The following is a 21953-nucleotide window of genomic DNA, read 5'->3' as shown; positions in this document are numbered from 1 at the left end:
AATATGGAACATTCGGGACACTTAAGTGTCTACTTGAGGATGATAAACTCTCAGTCCTAGAGAGTTAGGAACAGAACCTGGAGGGTCATGTAGAGGGTAAATGGATTGAGGAGTTACAAAAAGAGTTGTGAATTTGGATTTAACCCTGAATTTGGGAATAGAAGTCATGGGTGAGCTTGTCAAAAGCACTGAGAAGAGGGTAGGACAAATTTGCATTAAAATTTTTTTGAATGGATTTTATGTTATTTTTTTAAAGCAGTGGGAAAATTACTCCTGTCTATGAAATCCTATCATATATATGAGTTGTCCTGAAAGGTAAATCTGCTGTAGACATTTTAGGGAAAAGAGAAGTTGGGGAAGGGAGTGAGGATTGCTCAGAAAGCTAATAAATGTACTGTTTTGGTTTATTATTCTCCCCTCCTCTCTTAACCCTGGATCCCTTCTCCCATTTCTACCCTCTTAACTGCCAACCCTTGTGTTACTGTTTACCTAGCACTCTATACTTTTTTTTTTTTAATTTTAATTTTTTGGCCGCGTTGGGTCTCCGTTGCTGCATGCAGGCTTTCTCTAGCGGCAAGTGGGGGCTGCTCTTTGTTGCGGTGCACGGGCTTCTCATTGCGGTGGCTTCTCGTTGTGGAGCATGGGTAGTAGGTGCGCAGGCTTCAGTAGTTGCAGAGCGTGGGCTCAGTAGTTGCGGCACGCAGGCATAGTTGCTCCGCAGCACGTGGGATATTCCTGGACCAGGGATCAAACCTGTGTCCCCTGCATTGGCAGGTGGATTCTTAACTGCTGTGCCACCAGGGAAGTCCCTCTACTTTTTTTTGGGGGGGGGCAGCTGTTTTATTGGTAAACGTACATAACGAAAGTCAACGTTTTAACCGTTTTTATGTGTACAGTTCATTGGCATTAAGTACATTCACGTTGTTGTGCAATGAGGATTCTTTTTTTTTTTCTTTTTTAAATGAGGATTCTTAAAAAGGAAAAATCATATACTGTTAGGAGAGTCATGGAATGCTTAATAAGCAAGTGCTTTCAAAATGAGCCTAGAAGGATAGGTGAATTTTGGTGGAGGGACTTTATAAGTAGAGGGAACCCTATGAGCAAACAAATAAAGGTGGGGATAAAGAAGAGACTTCAGGGAACAGCAGTTAGCATTATTAACTAAATAAGCACAATCAAAAAGAACATTTATAGAAATAACTCATATAGTAGGGCCGTTGGTGAATTTATATATTAAGACTTCTAAATAAACAAGGAATTGGTTAAAAATAGTATGAATTTTTAGAATAATTGCTAAATCAGTTTTTCAGAGGTAAAAGTAGATTTGGTCTTTGTCATTCATGAAATGTTCTAGCCAACAGAAGATTTATAATTTAAATAATAAATTTTGATTATAGGGGTTATGCTTTAAAATATTTTACTCCCAGAGATTGCCAGTGTACCCACACTACACATTAAGTATTATTACAGGAGGTTTTGTATGGCTCAGAGAAGTCAAGCTGACAATGAAGTACCAAGTCACCCTAATGGCCTCATCCTGTTAGAAATTAGCTTGTACCTAAGAATTGTCGCTTCACAAAGCGATTCAGAATACTGTTTTGCCTGAGACTTCACTTTGTAGTCTAAAATGGTAGCTGAATTATAAGAGTTTTTCATTTTATTTTAAAATAAGCAAGTTCAAAAAAATCCACCACATTTGGGTAAACTTTTTTAATGTAATAGTTGTCTAAAGGAGTCAGTTTGCCAGTGTAAAGAGACTGGTGAAACATTTAGGGACAAAGCCAGTCTGAATTACAGTGTTTTTTCTCCTGACTTGTATTTAAAGCACAAATATTGTAATAATAAAGCTCAAATTTGACCTCATAAAAATGAAAGACATCTATAATACAAAAGGTAATGCAAGATAAGCAGTAGATTGAGATAAAACATTTTAACCACATTAAACAGTTGGAGAATTATTGTCTAAAATATATGAGTAGCTTCTATATATAACACTCCAATAAGAAAATTAACAAATGCTAAGAAAATTAACAGAAGAAAAATGCAAATAATTATTTAAACATGGGGGAAAAGTCACCAACCTATTCAATAATCAGATAAATACAAATTAATGTTAACTTTTGAGGGGTCTATCAGATTCCACCAAATTTGGTGAAATTCAAAAATTGATAATCATGGCAATTCAGAAATTGATAGTAGCAAATGTTGGCAAGGATAGAGAAAAACTAGTATTCTGGATCTGTTAGGAAGGTAAACTGGTAAGGCCTTTTTTGGAAAGCAGTTTGGCCACTTGTAATAGAGTTGATCATGTGTATACTCTTTGACCCATCGTGTCAACTTCTAGGAATCTTTTCTTTAAAATATTTGCATATGTGTGTAAAATAGTATGTCCAAGTATATTAGTTACAGCAATTTTTTGTGAAACAATGTATAAAATATCTATTAATAAAGAGGCTTAACATGGTTGGTTACTTCAAAGGGGAGGGATATGGAGGAGAGGTGATTACTTTTTCATTTATAATTGTGTGCAGAAAAAGTTAACATAACAAGCCTGTGACTGCTATCCTCAGAAAGGCCTACTTGCAAGATTGGCCCTTGGCTGGGGTCTGGGAACTTGGACTTTTGGGAGGATTCCCATCATTCCATGATAAGAATGGCTCCCTTTGCCTTTACTGTACAAATATAGTTTTTGTTAAACACCTACTTTCCTTATGGAAATCTGGGAATTTGGTTCCTGCTAAGACAGAGAGTACCTGTATACCAGCCACCAATAAAAACTCTGGCTACTGAGTCTCTAATGAGCTTCCCTGGTAGACAGCATTTCACCAGTGCTGTCACAACTCGTTGCTGGAGTAATGCAGTGGGTCCTGTGTGACTCCATTAGGGGAGGACTCTTGAAACCGTGTGCCTAGTTTCTTCTGGACTTTGCCTCATGCTCCTTTCCCTTTGCTGCTTTTGCTTTGTATACTTCAGCCGTAATAAATCATAGCTGTGAATGTGACGGTAGAGATAGTCCTGTGAGTCATCCTCATGTATCACTGAACCTGCGGGTGGTCTTAGGAACCCATGGCACAACTTGACATTATGGTTTGAATGTTTTAGCATCTGCATGCATTGCTTGTATAAATTTTAAACTGTTAAATTTAATATATTACATATTTAAATTATATGTATGTATGTGTATACATAGGCACACATATATACCTCATCTCTAAGAATATGTTGATGGGTTTTTATATGTGTGTATTAGCACCCATATATTCTGTACATTTTCCCCCTGGTGATAAAAGATTGAAAACTTTCCTTGGTGACATTGTAGGTGATATAATAAAGAAGCAAATCAAAAACAAAGTGTCTTCAGGTATGTTATTTAGGACAAGGGGCTTATTACTTTAAATAAATTATTTTAAATTACACTTCATTTTTTATTAGTTTCATATGTCAGTATGATGGTAAACCACAAAGATCAAATTTCAAGTAGCATTTTAAATGTATACTCTCCAGTTATACAAACTCTATTATCTCAGCTTATTGAACTGAGTAAGTTATAAATGTGATAGTAGGGTGCCAATTCATTGACTATGTGATGCTCTGAATATGGTATCAGTGCCCATTTTGTTTAAAAGACTTGTCATGCTTTACTGAATATGTGATACATGGAAGATACTAGGTATTGTGGAGGAATAAAGAAAAATATAAAAGATTATCTCTGGAAGACAGAAAATTATCTTGGGTGGCAGCAGTGGTTGTAGTGATGGGATAAAACCTGTAAACAAATGATGGATAGAAGAAGCGGGAATGATAAATACTATATGACCAAGATCTACTTTTGGAATATATGCTACCTGAGGGCAATATATTGTTCACCACTATATCTGTACCACCTAAAAGAATACCTGACACATAGAGTAGGTTAGGAAAAATGATATAAGACCAGTCATCCTCATGAAGGTGATAATTGAATCTTACTTTTTCCTTTTATTATAGGTGTCCAGATCCAGTATGTCAGCAAGCTGAGAAAGTAGGTTTTATTTGAAAATCATAACAGTTAATTCATGAGTTGAGCAGAGCTATCTAATGTTATATGAATATTGTGTGGCTTGGTAATCTGAGACACTGTAATGGCACTTAGCAACAACTAGCTGGTTCCTCTTCCTTTAGTGGTTAGGGCAAACAACTATATAGGTAGAGATATTCGAAGACAAAAATCATGCCCTTGGTAACTTGGGGTAGGAAGTTATGTGCAAGATTTCTTGCAGAAATCTTGATAATTATATGTAGGTAGATCCTAGTTTTTATCATGATTGAAGTTTGGCTTTTTGTTTGATTTTTGTGTGTTATATGAAAGAGGAGCACTGTTTATCGTTATTACAAAGAGATATTTGAAGACAAAATCATGCCCTTGGTAACTTGGGGCGCACATAACTTCACAGTAGTGTGATCTGGCCTTTTCCGGACCAAGTCTAATATAATGCCAGAATGAAATACTTTTTGCAGGAAATTATCACTATCTAATTTCAGGACTTTTTCATCACTGTGAAAAGAAACCCCATACCCATTACCAGTCACACCTCACTCCCTTTCACCCCACCACCCTGGAAACCACTAATCTACTTTCTGACTATAAATTTGCCTATTCTGGACATTTCATATAAATGGAATCATATAATATATGTTTTTTGTGTCTTCTTTCACTTAGCATAATGTTTTCAAGATTTATCAGCTGAGCATGTATCAGCACTTTATTCCTTTTTGTGGCCAAATAATATTCTATTTTATGACTAGACTACATTTTGTTTATTAATTCATCAGTGGATGGACATTTGGGTTGTTTCCACTTTTTGGCTTTTATGAACAGTGTTACTGTGAGCACTTGTGTACACGTTTTTGTGTGGACATACGTTTTTAGTACCCTTGGGTATATTTACCTAGGAGTGGAATTGCTGGGTCATATGGTAACTCTATATTTAACCTTGTGATAGTTGCCAAACTGTGTCTCTGTTAAGAATTTAAACCTTAATTTTACAAACAAAAGTTTGCCAGCCTAATTTGACTTTATCTCTACTTGGTCTTCCCTTCTTTTTGAAAAATGAAATGATTATGTGAAAGCACATCCTTTATTATAGTTAATTTTTTATCTTTTTAAAAACATAAATACCTTATATTAAAGCGTTTTTATGCATTGATAGGAAAAATGGGCCCAGCAGATCCCTAAATAGTAATTCCTTATGTGTTACTAGACTTGGGGAAGTGGAATGGGAGGTTGCAAAAATATGACTTGTAAAGTTAATTTTCAAGCTTTCGAATAAATAACGGGACATATGTGATCTCTGTGTAGATCCATAATGGAAGGATTAGGGAGAACATCAATGACAATTTATTCTACCATTCTGGAATTTGGCCCATAATTTATTTTGTCTAATGCCGCCTAAAATAGACTTGGAATATACAGTTGAAAATTGCTTTCTGAATTTTTAAATAGAAACTGTAGCTGGTAGTGAACAGTGTGGTCTCAAGTATTGTACTGTGGTATGGCATCAAACCTTAGGGTACACACAAAAAGATTAAAATGCTCTTTAAGAACCAAAAAAATAGTATTTGAGTATACAAATAAAGATATTTTGGTATTTGCTAGTTTCAATAACAAGTCAACTAATCTGAGGCAGGTAATTAAAATATTTCCTTAAATTCCTCATCTGTTAATAAATCTTATATGATCATCTCAGTCTTTACATATTTTTATTATTATTTTGTTTTGCGGTACGTGGGCCTCTCACTGTTGTGGCCTCTCCTGTTGCGGAGCACAGGCTCCGGACGCGCAGGCTCAGCGGCCATGGTTCACGGGCCCAGCCGCTCTGCGGCATGTGGGATCATCCTGGACCGGGGCACGAACCCGTGTCCCCTGCATCGGCAGGCGGACTCTCAACCACTGTGCCACCAGGGAAGCCCCTCCGTCTTTACATATTTAAAGGCATGCTATATGCTAGATGTTAGGTATGGTGCTTTATACGCATGGTTTAATAAACATAAATGCATTTTTTTCTGTCTCTACTCCTTGACATACATTAATTAATTATTTATTTATTTATTATACTATTTTGTTATGCTCACCAAATTTTCTCTTTTTCCTCAGTCATTCAGAGGGTTTCTTTGGGACTTCCCTGGCAGTCTAGCAGTTTGAATATGGAACTGGAGGGATTTCCCTGGCAGTCCAGTGGCTAAGACTTTACCTTCCAATGCAGGGGGTGCAGGTTCAATCCCTGGTCAGGGAGCTAGGATCTCACATACCGCGTGGCCAAAAAACATAAAACAGAAGCAGGGACTTCCCTGGTGGCGCAGTGGATAAGAATCCGCTTGCCAACGCAGGGGACACGGGTTCGAACCCTGGTCCGGGAAGATCCCACATGGCGTGGAGCAACTAAGCCCGTGCGCCACAACTACTGAGCCTGCACTCTAGAGCCGTGAGCCACAACTACTGAGCCCGCGCCCCTAGAGCCTGTGCTCTGCAACAAGAGAAGCCACTGCAACGAGAAGCACGCGCAGCGCAACAAAGAGTAGCCCCTGCTCGTTGCAACTAGAGAAAGCTCGCCCGCGGCAACGAAGACCCTATGCAGCCAAAAATAAATATAAATAAACTAATAAAAAAAATCTTAAAAAAAATATGGAACTGGAACTGGGGAGAAAAGTCAGCAGAAATACAGATTTGGGGATCGTCATAAATGTAATAGTTAAAGGCGTGGTAGGCAGGAGATAAACTCGATAAAAGACAAAATCTGAGGAGAGAATAGTTCAAGAGAGAACACATGCTTTAAGGGGCTGGATGCAAAGGACCAGAAAGGGTTAGAGGATAATCAAGAGACACTTGTTTCATGAAATTGAAGAAAGGAGTTAAATACTTTATAGGAATTGAGGCTTATGGTTTTGATGCCTTTTGGAGATTATTGGTGACTTCATGAAAGTAGTTTTCAGTGTAAGTGGTAGAGGGAAGAGTGAAATTTTTCAGGGGGTTCAGGACTTAATGGTTCCCCAGGAAGTATAGGTTTCTCTTTAAAAGTTTGGTCTGTTGACCACAGCTTTGTGGCAGTCTGGCCTAGCAAAAAATAATTTATTTCCATATAGTGGTAGATATGAATTGAGCTTTCTTAAACTGCAAAGGTGACTCTTCCTGTGCTACATTTTTGCAAAGGTGAAAATATGAATTCTGCATCCATGCTATTAATTTGAGGGGTCTTCTTTTATTTTTTAGTTGGACAGTCGATGTTATTGTAACTTAATGTGTTAAACCTGGCACTCAATATTCTCTAGCTCACTGTATGTTTATATTATATATTTTGGAATAATGAGATTAGTGACGGATTGCTTTGTAATACTTTGAGAGTCTGGGCTTGGCAGAGTATTCCTCAGTGGAGACTAAAGGGTAAAGAGCACTATAGTGATTATGTTTCCTTAAATCAAGACACATAACTAGATAAAGGGAGGCATAGCCAGAAGCCATAGTATTAATACCCAGGTTTTGGAATTTTTGAGCAATTTGCTGTGGGGATAGTGGGACAAAATATTTGAAGTTGGGATTGACCTGGAAAATGTGGAACCAGTGGTTACATGAGTTAAATAGTTAGAGGGACATGAGATAAAGGATGATGAAACAGATGAAAGAGTTGAAGGCTTTGTGAGTAGAAACAAAATAAAGTAAACCTGGGAACACTGTTTTTTTCCCCCATTTGCTCTATTAACAAAACAATTGTATTGTCCTCTTAGTTCAAATAGGATTCTACTTTTTTTCCATAAAAAATATAGCCCAGAGGTAGGGAGGGGATAAACTTGGATTATATCCTCCTAATATTTTGATCTTGAGAAAATACTGTATTTTCTTTTCAAACCAGAGAACAGGAGCCTTTCCTTGAAGAAAAGGAAACCATTTGCTTGTTGTCTAGGGTGTGCAAAAAACGATTATAGTCTTGCTGTGAAATTTTTTTATTACCTTTTTTCTTAAAAACTTTTATGTTTTGCCATATTCATTGTTTTAAAATATAAAGTCTGTAGTACAAAGTTTTATTTAAAAACGAATTCTCAAAATGAAGATCCATTGCTTCATCTATTCAGGGAGGATTATAAAGCTACTATGTTGAGGAGATCTCCTTTGCTGTTATTTGATGGAACTAGGAATTGAACCCCAGCTTCTCTGACTCAAAGCTGTCTCATTGTGAAGTGGTAATGAAATTTAAGGAGAGAAAATCGTTTCCTAAGTTTATTGGTCAATTCTGATTTGCATCTGTTTCTTCTGAACATAACCACCTGAGAAGACCTAAAGAGTATATTGACTTGCTGCAGTTTGTCACAGGTTATGCTTGTAGTAGCTGGTATTAATAGAATAAGAAGATATGGTCTGCATCTTCAGGAAACTCATGTTCTATCAGGGATGGTATATGTGCACATATAAATAATTATTGTACATTGGGAGATGTCCTAGATGAGAGGTATATAGCAAGTGCTGTGGGTAGAGATAAGGAAGCAGTATGGGAGGAAGTGGAAGATGGGATTGGGTGCCAGGACTATTCTCAGGGAACGTTTCAGCAAGATAATATCAGTACTGAGCTAGAAAGAAGTGAGGAGTTTGCTTGGTAGACTACTAGGAAAATAATTGAAGCATCGAAATCAGGATGATCAAAGAGTAAAAATCATTACTCTTATTAATACCCAAAGACTGGTAAGATTGGCCCCTGTTTACTTCAAAGTATGTCCTTTTAGTATCAGCCCTGACATAGCTTTTTTCTTTTTTTTTTTTGCGGTACGCGGGCCTCTCACTGCTGTGGCCTCTCCCGTTGCGGAGCACAGGCTCCGGACGCGCAGGCCCAGCGGCCATGGCTCATGGGCCCAGCTGCTCCGCGGCATGTGGGATCTTCCCGGACCGGGGCACGAACCCGTGTCCCCTGCATCGGCAGGTGGACTCTCAACCACTGCGCCACCAGGGAAGCCCCTGACTTAGCTTTAATGAGAAGACATAGCTATGCATTTCTGAAGAAGAATGGCAGACAATTTAGTCTGTCATGCAGCAGTAGGTAAAGCGTGAGCAAAGATAGGAAGATGAATTTTGAAAGGCAGAGTTTCATATTTTGCACCTAAAGGTAAACATTGCAGTTGTGTAGCTGAAAGACCCGTTAGTTATTTTAGTTGCTTTCAACAATTATTAGAGGCATACATAGTTTTATATAAATATATTTGTAAAGATTTAAGAACAGCCAGTTAAGTTAGAGATAGTATATGTTTGGTGGAAATTATACTCTGATTTTACTACTTGCTGCTGTTACTTTATATTTGAGGTTTTAAAAAAATTTATTTCGTCTTAGTAATCATCCACCTTGTGTGGTTGGATTAGCTCAGTAGTATTACGATTGAGGGGCTTTTGTGACTGATGGCATTAACATTTCAGGCATAAAACCAGATGAATTTTTTCATTTAACAGTTATTACTGTGTGCCAACTATGTGCCAAACGCCCTGCCTTTTAAAATTCAGATGGATTTTCCAGTATTTGCCTCAGAAATATTTCAGAGCAATGGCAAAAGCGGTACTATATAGGTACTCATATATTTTGCTACAGTGTAACTCTAAAGCTTGAAGTAATTCCATTTTATTTCACTTTAAGGAAATGTTTGGATTTGTATAGTGTGTGCATATTTACTAAAATTAGTGTCTTATGAAGCTGTTTTTTAAGCGTTAATGGCATTCAGGAATTTGGGGCAGCAGTGTGTGGCCTAGTAACAGAGTACGAGAAGGCTTGAGCTCCAGTATTTATTTATAGGCCATCTTATACAAAAAGAATTTGAGTTAGCTTAATTTTACTTTAGCTCTACTACTTTTCTGTCTGTTTTCTTAATTGTCCTGATTGAAAATCCAGCCAACAAGTAAATTTAACACCTGTTCCTGTCTACATTTATTCTGAATTCTAAGTCTGTTTGGTGAGTATGAAGAGAATTAGATAAGTTTTAGCGGTGGAGCTAACACAGCTTGCTGATGGATTGACTGGATGTTGGGGGTGAGGGGAGGCGGAGGTAGGAATCATGATTATTCCCAGCTTTGAGGCTTGAGCAGCTATTGAATGGTGGTGCTCTTTGGACATGGTTGTGATGCCTGTGAGACACCCAGTGGACAATTGAGTAGACAGTTCGCTCTTTGACTGGAGAGATTCAACAAGTGTCACAAACACATTGTCACTAGCTTTGGTCCTTAGATAAACAAGGGAACTGTTTACCGTTTTAAAGAACCAAATCTTGACGCACAACTGGATACCTTAAAGAGGATAGTCATATTGCATGTGACTTTAGGGGCCTCTGAGAATCAGTTATTGATTTAGGATTGGGGAATAAAACTTCTGTGTTTTTAAGAAATAAAGAGAAACTAATTTGTTTGGAACTTTAAAACAGTGAATATTAAACTCCATTTTTGTTTGCATCACAAATTCTAATGTATTAGAGACATCTCTGACTTATCTGAGAAGGCTAATTAAACAAGTCTTGAAATCACCCATTTTAATGTGATTTGCATTGCACTAGCTGTAAAGTACAATAAGATAGTCCAGTCTCTTCTTTCAGTTTTATAGTCTAATGGGTGACACATTAGACTGTAAATACTTTTCAGAAGTGGTAATAAAACAATATTATTGACTACTAAGTGCTGGGGACTGGGAGCAATGAGGAAGGGAGTGTTCAAGAAAGACTTAGGGGCTTCCCTGGTGGCACAGTCATTAAGAATCTGCCTGCCCATGCAGGGGACACGGGTTTGAGCCCTGGTCCGGGAAGATCCCACATGCCTCAGAGCAGCTAAGCCCGTGTGCCCCAACTACTAAAGCCTGTGTGCCTAGAGCCCGTGCTTCGCACCGCAATGAGTAGCCCGCGCACCGCAACAAAGACCCCAAAATAGATAAATTTATTTTAAAAAAAAGAAAGAAAGCCTTCAGAAAGGAAATAACACTCTAGCCAGAGTCCTCCTATTAACTCACCAGCAAGAGGAAAAATTGTAGAACTGTGATGATGAGGGGTGGAAGGGTGCTTCTTCTGGTGGTGGTAAATCTATATGGCTGAAGCGTCATACTCTGAGTAAGAGAGTGTTATAAAAAGAAGATGCTGGGAAATCAGACAGGCAGCTTTCAAAATATGTTAAAATGAAAGGATTTGGTAACTTATCTAGGAGGTGATAGACCCATTGGAGGGTTTTTAAGCATGGGACAAATTAAAATAATCAGGCTTGCTTTTTAGAATAGAAACTGAGATAAGAATGGAATTATATGAGTTTATTATGTGACTTTCTCAAGACTTTTAAGGGTAGTTGAAAATGTCTTTCTTAAAGGTTTTTTGTTTGTTTGCTTAGTTAAATAAGAAAGCGCCACACATGATAAGGGGTGTCAATAGTACCTATAAGTTGAGGTAAATATACCATTTAGCTGTATTTTTGCCAGTTAGGACAGTAAACGATTCAAAATATTTTCTTGCTTTAGTGTAATTATGTGTAGCTTAATAAATGATTTTATTAGTGTTTAGTTCAGTGCTGTTCTCATACAAACTGTCACGTAGCACTGTAGTTACGAATAATGTTCCTTAGTATATTATGGCATGTTTCTCAATTTCATATTGACAACTTCACTACAGACAATGGAAATGGTGGTCAGAAGTTAAAATGAAATGATATGTGTAGGTACTTTCCATTTCATATAGTTAAATGAACATTGGTGATGCTATGTCTCCTCCCAAGTACTATTGGGACATTAAATTTGGTGTGGTATTTAAAGAACAAAACCGTCTTCTTTCGTTTAGGCCAGCATTCAAATCTTATTCTAAGATTAATTTATTTAACATATAAGCATTAAATATTCTCCAGGGATGCAGGGCATTACACATTTTAATCTGACAGTAATCTTGTACTCATAGAGTTTAGAGTTTAGTAGAGGAAATAAGATGTATTCTCTTTATATATTTATCATAAAGAGAAGGAAATGGTGTTTCAAGAGTACATATACAGTCTAAAAAGAACTCAGAAGGGAAATATTATATTGTTGCATGAGGGGAGTAAGAAACTCTCAAGGAGCTAGGACTTAAAAGATGTATAAGATTTGGAGGTATGTGAGTGGAATGACCACTAAGAAGCAAAGAAAGAGCATACACAAAGACACAGAAAGATGATTATCATGATAATTTTTAAAAGTCGAATCTCGAAAGCATCTTTTTATGGTGTTTTGTTTTGTTTACCAATTACATACTGCTGGTGTCAAGGGCTACCAGATCTGTACACTGTTGTATTATTCTGATGTTTTAAGAGATTTAGGAAGGAGTTTTGGTTTGCTGTACCTCCCAGTTTATCTAGAATTTAATCTCAAAACTTTGGGGGTTTTTTGGCCACGCCGTGCGTGGCTTGTGGGATCTTAGTTCCCCGACCAGGGATCGAAACTGAGGTCCTGGCAGTGAAAGTGCCAAGTCCTAACCACTGGACCTCCAGGGAATTCCCTCAAAACCTTTTAATTCTTTCATTTAAGTACTTTTGTTTATAGGTGGTGTGGTTTTTTTGCTCCCACTTGCTGCTGAACAGTGATTTCCTCCCCATCCCTTTGTTTTTGCTACTTGATAATTACATTTTTCCTTCTTCATCCCTAATCCGTGCTCCTCCTCCCAAGAAAAATCCCTAATCACTTTTCAGAAATTGTCAATGCTGCCAATCTGTACATAAGATCCAGAGGAATGTAAGAATTGTTGAAAATCAACATCCATTCCCCCATGCAGTCGATCACCATACTCCTTCCTCTTGAACATACCTTATACCAGTGGTTCTTATGCACAGACCCCAGACAGCAGCCGCAGCATCACCTGGAAACTCATTAAATACAAATTCCCAGGCTGCATCCCAGACCTGCCGAATCAGAAACTCTGAGGGTGGGGCTCTGCAATCCTTCTTTTAACAAGCCCTCTAGGTGATTCTGAAGCATGCGCAAATTTGACAATATGAATGAAGCATGCTTTAAAATACTCAACACTCCCAAGCAAACAAATTGGCCTAGAATATGTGACTCCTTTTGATCTCTGATCTAAGAAAGGTTTTATTTAAAGAAAGAAAGAAATCTGTAGTAGCAAATAACATTTAAAGAGTTTCAGTAATTACTCAATAGTAATTGTTAACATTTGAGCCCATTTTTTCATGCCAGGCTTTTTGGTGAGAGTAGTAGGTATTATCCTCAGATCACAGACGATGAGACACAGGTTAAATTAATTCAGTGTCTTATAGCCAGAGAGTGTCAGATCAAGAATTTTCATTCAAGCAACTAACTATAAAGCTGATCTTTTTGTTAGGAAATAAGTTCCTATTTGAGGATATCTTTTTAATACAGTTGGGTAGAATTTTTTTGATGCCAATTTTTTAAAAAGTATGAAACAGTTTTTATGTTTAATAGGCCACCGTTGTTTTATTTATACTACATCAAAGATTAGTATCTCTAAGGGGTATGAAAATTTCTAAGTACACTACTTATGTAGACTTATTTTAATAGAACATTCTTCATTGGAACCGTGACAGTAGAAGGCATTCCATGCTGTGCTAGTCTTTAAGAAAACTGAATGTATAAAAATTCAAACTCAAATTAGATATTTATTTGTACACAGAAGTGTTCTTAAGTTTCATTGTATGAGAAATGAGAAGTCATTTTCTATAAAAACTGTTTTGCACATTTCTCAATAACATAATTTATCTTGTAAAAGAAGAAATGCTTGGAGTGATTGCAGCAGGTATTCCAGAAGTGCATTTACATTTTATAATTAAATTCATCCCCTCTTCCCTTTGCTTTGTAGTTTTTTTATATGTGTGTATGTGTGTGTGTTTTTTTTTCAGTGACAGTTACCTAAGTTATATCCCTTTCCCCCTGTTTCTGCAACTGTTTGGATTGATATCCTTCTGTTAGTCACATTCACATAGAATATTTTGTAATACATTAAGGTACTATATTTAAAAATGAAAATCTTTGAGCAGAGAAAACGCAAAAATTCTGATTAAATATGTGAGATATATATGTTAATAACTGGGAGGATCTTTGTTAATGTGGAATAATGAAATTATGAATAATCTTTTCTTTTACTTTTTTTAATATTTTATTTTTGAATAAGTAATGCATTCATGTAATCCAAAAAGTATGAAAGGACGTATATTAATGTTTCCTTCCCATCCATTTCCTACAGCAACTCATTCTCTTCCCCATAGACAACAACTTTTGTTAATAGTTTTGGAGATGTTTTATGCACATGTACAAGCACATACAAATGTATTTTTTTTCTTTTTAACACCAATAGTTATATATACACTATTGTGTTCTCTGCTTTTTTACACTTAATATATATTTTTGAGATCTTTCCATATCACAGTATATCAAGAGCTTCCTCATTTGTTTTCAACATATGTCATATTTGATTGTATAAATGAAACATCTTTTTAGCCAGTCCTCTATTAATAGTCTTTTCCAGTTTTTGCAGTCTTTTGCTGTTATAAACAATTCAGCAATAAATAACTTTGTGTGTACATCATTTCATGAGTGTGTGCCATTTACCTAGAGAACAAATTTGTAGAAGTGCAGTTCTTAGGTTAAAGGGTTATGTGTATTTGTAGTTGACAAATTACCCTCCTTAGGGGTTGTGCTAATGTTCTTTTCTACCAGTATTGCATCAAAGGTCTGGTTTTCCCACACCCTCACGAACAGCACATTTACTTTTTAAATACAATTTTTACCCCCAGTACACCTACATACTTTGAGAACTTTATTACTACAGGAAATAACATCATAAATGTGGAGAATTTTGCTTTGGCATTGTGCCAGTGCAGAACAAGATTCTAGTTAAGTCTTTTTATCTTAAAAATGAATATTCCTGCTTTAGATCTCTAAGATTGTGATGATAAAGTTCAGTAGTTTTTCAGAGAAAAACAGAAAGCTTACTATTCTATGTGTAAGGGTCTATTTTAAAATTATTTCAAGTGTTATATGTTAAAGTATGTCAATACAAGAATAAGTTAAGGATCTTGAATTAAAGTTCTATCTGTGATTTTTAAAAAATATAGACATAATATTCTTAGTTGCTTAATTATTAGCATCATGAGGAACAAAAATAAAATGGTGAAAAAGTTAAACATTACCAGATTTCTTTTTCATTTGTATTTAATAATTTTGTGGAATAGTTAAACTAGAATGCCTTCAATATGTCTTTAAGCCTGGAAGAAAGCAGGCTCCTTTGAAATTAAATTTCAGCAATGTAGTTGAGTAGTGAATTTAAACAATTCACAATGCTGACTTTCAGTGCTTCTGAAAGCAGGAAGTGTATTACTGACATACAGAAATATTCCAGCCCAAAGAACATCCCTACCGCCATATGTGGTAAGAATTTGTCACTAACTCACAAACCACTTCTGTAATGCAGTGAATAAGCAGAATTGGTCTTTGTTAGACATTTCCAATTCAATATCAAAGAACTTTGTTTTGCAGTGTCTTATAAGTAATTATTAGCTTATGCCTTGGAAGGACGCTTGCACATCATGGGTGCTCAAGGTTTGAGAGAAGAAATAAAGAAACTTGTACATAATCTTTTAGGCATGATTTTCAAATTTGCTTTTTGAGACCCTGAGTTAAATATTCTGATTCAGTGTATTAATGATTTATTTAAATAAAATTACTTTTATTCTATTGTTCCCCCCCCTTTTGTTTTTTACTACTGTTTGGAGTATTAATCTTATGTTTACACTTATGCTAAAAATGAAATAATCTTAGGGTTAATTATAAAGGGGTAGGGAGATATTGTGAAACTACAAAAACAAGAAAATGAGTTGGGAGGAATCAAGGTTAGCAAAATTCAATGAAGAGCTATTTATCATTACAATTTTCATTAAAATTTTGAAATACTAATGTTTTTCTGAACTTGAATTTTCTTTTTTTGATTTTAAGCGACTAAGAAGATTGTCAACCAAGTATAGAACAGAAAAGATTTATCCTACAGCCACTGGAGAAAAAGAAGAAAATGTTAAAAAGAACAGATATAAGGACATACTGCCATGTAAGTTTGAAATGCCATTAAAGGAACAAATAGAAATGCTAATTAGCAGTTTTATAGCCTAAACTAGCTTTATTCTAAATAAATAAATGATAATAATTTGTGATTGTGCTTGCCTTTCCTTCTGATAATAGTTTTGTTGTTGTAGTTGTTTTATTGTTTAATTTTTCTTTAAGCATCACAGTTACTCTGATGCTCACTTTTAAATTCTGAAAAATCCAAGTAAAAATACCTTTTGTGGACTCCCTGTTCAGAAGTTATTTTGTTAAAATAAAATAATACAGACATAATTCAATAAGTATAATTGAATACATTTTGTAAAATGCTAAAAATATTAACTCTTACCTATTGTCTATTAACAATAAGAACCTTAATTGATTAATTATGCATTAAAAGTGAACCATAAGATGATTCATGCCTGTGTGTCTGCTGTTCTCAGTAGTCTAAATATGATCTCTGAGGGTATCTCTGAGGGCATGCCTAAGACTGATAGCATCATATTCTAATAACGATAACATAATTATATTCTTAAATAGCATAGGTTTCTAGCAAAATACCTTTACCTCTAAAAGCATGCATACATAAGGGTCCCCATTTTATAAAGTAAAAATTTATATCATACCTGCTATCTGTTAAAGCTACCAGTAGTCTTTCTTTTCCTTCAAGTATCTTGAAATATATAGATTCCATGACAGCATTCCCTCAACGCTCCATTCATCCTTTTTTCCCTAGCTTTACTGAGGTACAATTGACAAAATGTCATTCATTCCTAAAGCTTGTTCTTCTAAAATGTCCTTGATAAATTTCCCAATGACTTTATTTGCCATATTTGGTAGTCTTTTTTTAGTGCTTATTCTTTTCTGTTAACTATTTTGATGTCATTGACCAGTCCCTATATTTGAAATTTTCTTCTTCCTGAATATCCCTTTTTCAAATTGCCTCCTCTCTCTCTTTCTTGTCTCCTTCCCTTTCTTTCTTACTGTCTTCTTTTTTTTTTTTTGGTACGCGGGCCTCTCACTACTGTGGCCTCTCCCGCTGCGGAGCGCAGGCTCAGCGGCCATGGCTCACGTGAGGGCCCAGCCACTCCACGGCATGTGGGATCCTCCCGGACCGGGACACGAACCCGTGTCCGCTGCATCAGCAGGCGGACTCTCAACCACTGCGCCACCAGGGAAGCCCTTACTGTCTTCTTTGCATAAATTTAATCCTTCATCTTTCTATTTTTGTTCAGCTTTACTCTCAGCTGTGGGATCTGTGAGTGGCTGGTAGTAGCAAAATTTTTACAAAGTGGCAGCATAGCATAATGGTGAAGAGTTCTGACCCTGGAAGTTCATATCCTGGTTCTGTCACTTGCTATCTATGACTTTGGACTCATCCTCTCTGTGCAAAAAACAAAAACACTAATTTGAAGAGATACAAGCACCCCGATATTCATAGCAGTGTTATTTATAATTGCCAAAAAATGGAAGCAGCCTAAGTGTCCATCAACAGATGAATGGATAAAGAGGTATTTTAAATATGGATATAGATATAGTGGAATACTACTGAACTATGAAAAAGAAGGAAATTTTGCCATTTGCAGCGACATGGATGGACTTGGAGGGCGTTATGCTAAGTGAAATAAGTCAGACAAAGACAAATACTGTATGATATCACTTATATGTGGAATTAAAAAAACTACAACAAACTAGTGAATCTAACAGAAAAGAAGCAGGCTCACAGATATAGTGAACAAACTAGTGGCTACGGGGAGTGGGAGTGGCAATATGGGGGCAGGGGTGGGAAGGATAAACTATTGGTGTACGATATGCTCAAGGATGTATTATACAACATGGGGAATATAGCCAATATTTTGTAATAACTATAAATGGAAAGCAATCTTTAAAAAAAGTTTATAGAGTTGTACAGTCATCAACACAATACAGTTTTAGAATATTTCCATCATACCAAAAAGGTTACTTATGCCAGTTTGTAATCTTCAGCCCCAGGCAACCACTAATCTGCTTTCCATCTCTAGATTTTCCTTTCCTGGAAATCTCATATAAATGTAATCATACAATATGTAGTCTTTTGTGTCTGGCTTTTTTCACTTAGCACGTTTTTGAGATTCATCCATATTGTATAATATATTAGTACGTAGTTCATTCCTTTTTATTGTTCACTAGTATTCCATTGTATGGCTATCACATTTTGTTTATCCATTCAGTAGTTGAGGAACATTATAAATAATGCTGCTATGAACATTTCTAGGTAAATCTTTGTATGGACATATGGTTTTATTTTTCTTGGGTAGATACTTAGGAATGGAATTTCTGGGTCTATGGAAGCTTATGTTTATTTTTTTAAATTATTTTTGAAATTAATTAATTAATTAATTTTATTTGGTTGCCCTGGGTCTATTTGGTCTTAGTTATGGCTCGCAGGCTCCTTAGTTGTGGCTTGCGGGCTCCTTAGTTGCAGCTCACTGGCTCCTTAATTGTGACATGCGAACGCTTAGTTGTGGCATGCATGTGGGATCTAGTTCCCTGACCAGGGATCGAACCCTGGCCCCCTGCATTAGGAACACGGGGTCTTAACCACTGCACCTCCAGGGTAGTCCCAGAAGCTTATGTTTAACATTTTAAGGGACTGTTAAATTGTTTTTCAAAGTAGCTGTGTACCATTTTACACCAGCAGTGTATGAGGGTTCTAGTTTCTCTACACCTTGCTAACACTTGTTATTGACAGTCTAACACAGTTATTGACAGTTATCTCTACACATCCACTAGAAGAATAGAGGTATCTCCTATGGTTCCAATTTGCATTTTCCTAATGACTAATGATGTTGAGCATCTTTTCATGTTCTGTTAGCCACTGTATACTGTCTTTGGTGAACAGTCTCTTCAAATCACTTGTAGTTTTTTAAAATTGATTTTTTATAAAAGTTATAAAAGTTTATAACTTTTATAAAAGTTATAAAGTTTTATAAAGCTGAGTTATAAAAGATTTTTACATACCCTAGATACAAATATTTTTTCAGATATTATGATTTGCAAATTTTTTCCCCAGTTTATAGCTTGTCTTTTCTTAATGGTGTTTTTTAAAGTGTGCAAGCTTTTAATTTTCATGAAGTTCAGTTTATCAATTTTATGGATCATGTTTTTGATATTCAATCCAAGAACTCTTTGCCTAATCCAAACTCACAAAGATTTTCTCTTATGTTTTCTCATTTCATTCCTAGAAGTATTATAGTTTTAGCTCCTACATTTAAGTCTATAATTCATTTTGAGTTAATTTTTAATATGGTGTGAGGTAAGGGTCTAAAATAATCTTTGAGCATGTGCCATTGTTCCAGCACTATTTGTTGAACATTATCCTTTCTCCATTGAATTGCCTTCTTTCCTTTGTTGGAAATCATCTGACTGCAAATGTAAGGGTTTATTTCTGGACCCCTGATTCTATTTCATTGACGTATTCTTCAGCCAGTATCACACTGTCTTGATCATTATAGCTTTATAGTAAGTTTTAAAAGCAAGAAGTGTTAGGTTCTCTGTGTTCTTATTTTTAAAAAATTGGTTTGGTTCTTCTGAGTCCTTTGCATTTCCATATAAATTGTGAGATAAGCTTGTCAATTTCTGCAAAAAATCCTACTGGAATTTTGATAAGAGTTGTGATGAATCTGTGGATCAATTTAGGGAGAATTGCCATCTTAAACCATATTGACTCTTCCAATCTAAGTGTCCATCAACAGATGAATGGATAAAGAAGGTGTGAAATATATATATAGAATGTCTCTCTCCATTTATTTAGATCTTCTTTATTTCTCTCAGCAATGTTTTATGGTTTTCAGTGTACAAGTCTTGTATTTCTTTTTAAAAAGTCTTTATACTATTGTGAATGGAATTATTTTAATTGTATTTTCAAGTTCTTTATTACTAGTATATAGAAATACAGTTTACATTTGCATGTTGATTTTTTTTTTTTAATCCACCGACCTCCCTGGACTCATTTATTTTAGTATTTAGTTTAGTATTTTTTTGGTGAAAACTAGGACTTTTTACATATCAGAATCTTGTCATTTGCAACTAATGACCGTTTTACTACTTCCTTTCCAATCTGCATGTCTTTTTTGCCTTATTGCTCTGCTAGAACCTCTAGTATAATGTTAACTTGAAGTGGCAAGAGCAGACATCCTTGCTTTTGATCCATTCAAAGCAATTTCATCACTATTCAGAGATCACTTAGTTTTTTCTCAAGCCATCTTGGAGATTTGGTTTATTTTATGGTAGAACACTGAGGCTAGTCCTATAATTAAGAAATTTCTAGATACTCTTGTGTCAAGGATGACCTGTGCTTTTGTCTGTTGAAAAGGGCTAAAACTGAGTTGGCTAGCCTTTAGAAGTGATGGATCAGGGTGTTCTGCCTATCCCAATATTAATTATGGAGATCCTTTTATTTCTCAGACCTAGGATTTATCAATAGGTGTGTGTTTCCTTGGAGGTGACAATATATATTTTTGTTGTTGCAGTAGGTGTTGATGTTTGTTCAAGAAAAAAATGTTGCTACTTTAAAGAGCCTCTTGTGTAGCGAATATTGGTTTTATCTATTTGGAATTGTGCTCTTGGGAGATTGTAGAGGCATTCTGCAAAACCATGGAGAGGAATGATTGTTTTCATTTCTTTAATATTCTTTAAATTATTTCAATTCATGTTTATGCTTAATAACAGCACCAATGAAGAATATTAAAATATGCATTATGTGTTACATTATATTATAATATTATACACAGCATAATATTGATTTTTAAATTCTCAGTAATGTACTATGATTGGGACTTCCCTCGCAGTCCAGTGGTTAAGACTCCGTGCTCCCAATGCCGGGGGCCCAGGTTCAATCGCTGGGAACCCTGGTTGGGGAAGTAAGATCCCACATACCACAACCAAGCCCGTGGCAACAAAGACCCAGCGCAGCCTAAATAAATAAATAGGTCGGGGAACTAAGATCCCACATACCACAATTAAGCCTGTGCCGCAACAAAGACCCAGTGCAGCCTAATAAATAAATAAATAAATAATAAATAAAAATTTAAAAAATTATAAAAAATATATATATATACTATGATTCTATAGTATGAAGTAGTGACTACAAAATTTGCCTGTGCTTTAGAATTTTAAAAAAAGCCATTTCTTTTTAAAAAATTTTTATTGAAGCATAGTTGATTTACAATGTTGTGTTAATTTTTGCTGTACAGCAAAGTCATTCAGTTATACTTATATATTCTTTTTCATATTCCTTTCCATTATGGCTTATCACAGGATATTGAATACAGTTTCCTGTTCTATACAGTAGGACCTTGTTTATCCATCCTATATGTAATAGTTGGCATCTGCTAATCCCAAACTCCCAATCCTTCTCTCCCCCTGCCACCCTCCCCCTTGGCAACCACAAGTCTGTTACCTATGTCTATGAGTCTGTTTCTGTTTCACAGATATGTTCATTTGTATTGTATTTTAGATTCCACATATAAGTGATATCATATGGTATTTGTCTTTCTCTTTCTGACTTACTTTACTTCGTATGAGAATTTCTAGGTCCATCCATGTTGCTGCATGCAAAGGGCATTATTTCATTTTTAAAAAAAGCCATTTCTGTGCCCCATCTTGAACTGACTGAATCAAACTTACTGCAGAATATGCGACTCGGAAATCTTGCATTTTAGTTTGCTTTTTCCAGTCCCCAGCTGCTGTATGATTAGCCATAGGTGAAATAAGATTGGCAAAATACTGATAATTATTGAAGTTGGGTACTGGATAGATGGGGATTCATTATACTATCATATTTTTGTATATGCATAAAATTTTCCATCACAGAAAAATTTAAAAAAATTCCCAGCTTGCATGTAGCAAGCA

General features: G+C 35.8%; 2 protein-coding genes across 5 annotated transcripts in view; one reads left to right on the top strand and one right to left on the bottom strand.

Annotated features, from left to right (window-relative positions):
* Window positions 1-21953, bottom strand: part of TMEM60 (transmembrane protein 60) — a 200722-nt gene that overhangs the window by 7343 nt on the left and 171426 nt on the right. The window lies entirely within an intron of this gene.
* Window positions 1-21953, top strand: part of PTPN12 (protein tyrosine phosphatase non-receptor type 12) — an 85706-nt gene that overhangs the window by 15686 nt on the left and 48067 nt on the right. For 3 of the 4 annotated variants that reach the window (XM_060157220.1, XM_060157219.1, XM_060157217.1), the window contains exon 2: window positions 15960-16068. In XM_060157220.1, coding sequence (XP_060013203.1) covers window positions 15960-16068 — 109 coding nt within the window. Of the gene's footprint in view, window positions 1-3987; window positions 4022-15959; window positions 16069-21953 lie in introns of all 4 variants that reach the window. The other variant, XM_060157218.1, reaches the window with a different exon arrangement.

Source organism: Lagenorhynchus albirostris, chromosome 8 (assembly GCF_949774975.1).
Source record: "Lagenorhynchus albirostris chromosome 8, mLagAlb1.1, whole genome shotgun sequence".
In the NCBI taxonomy this organism is placed as follows: Eukaryota; Metazoa; Chordata; class Mammalia; order Artiodactyla; family Delphinidae; genus Lagenorhynchus; species Lagenorhynchus albirostris.
This window is presented reverse-complemented; position numbering and strand designations above follow the sequence as displayed.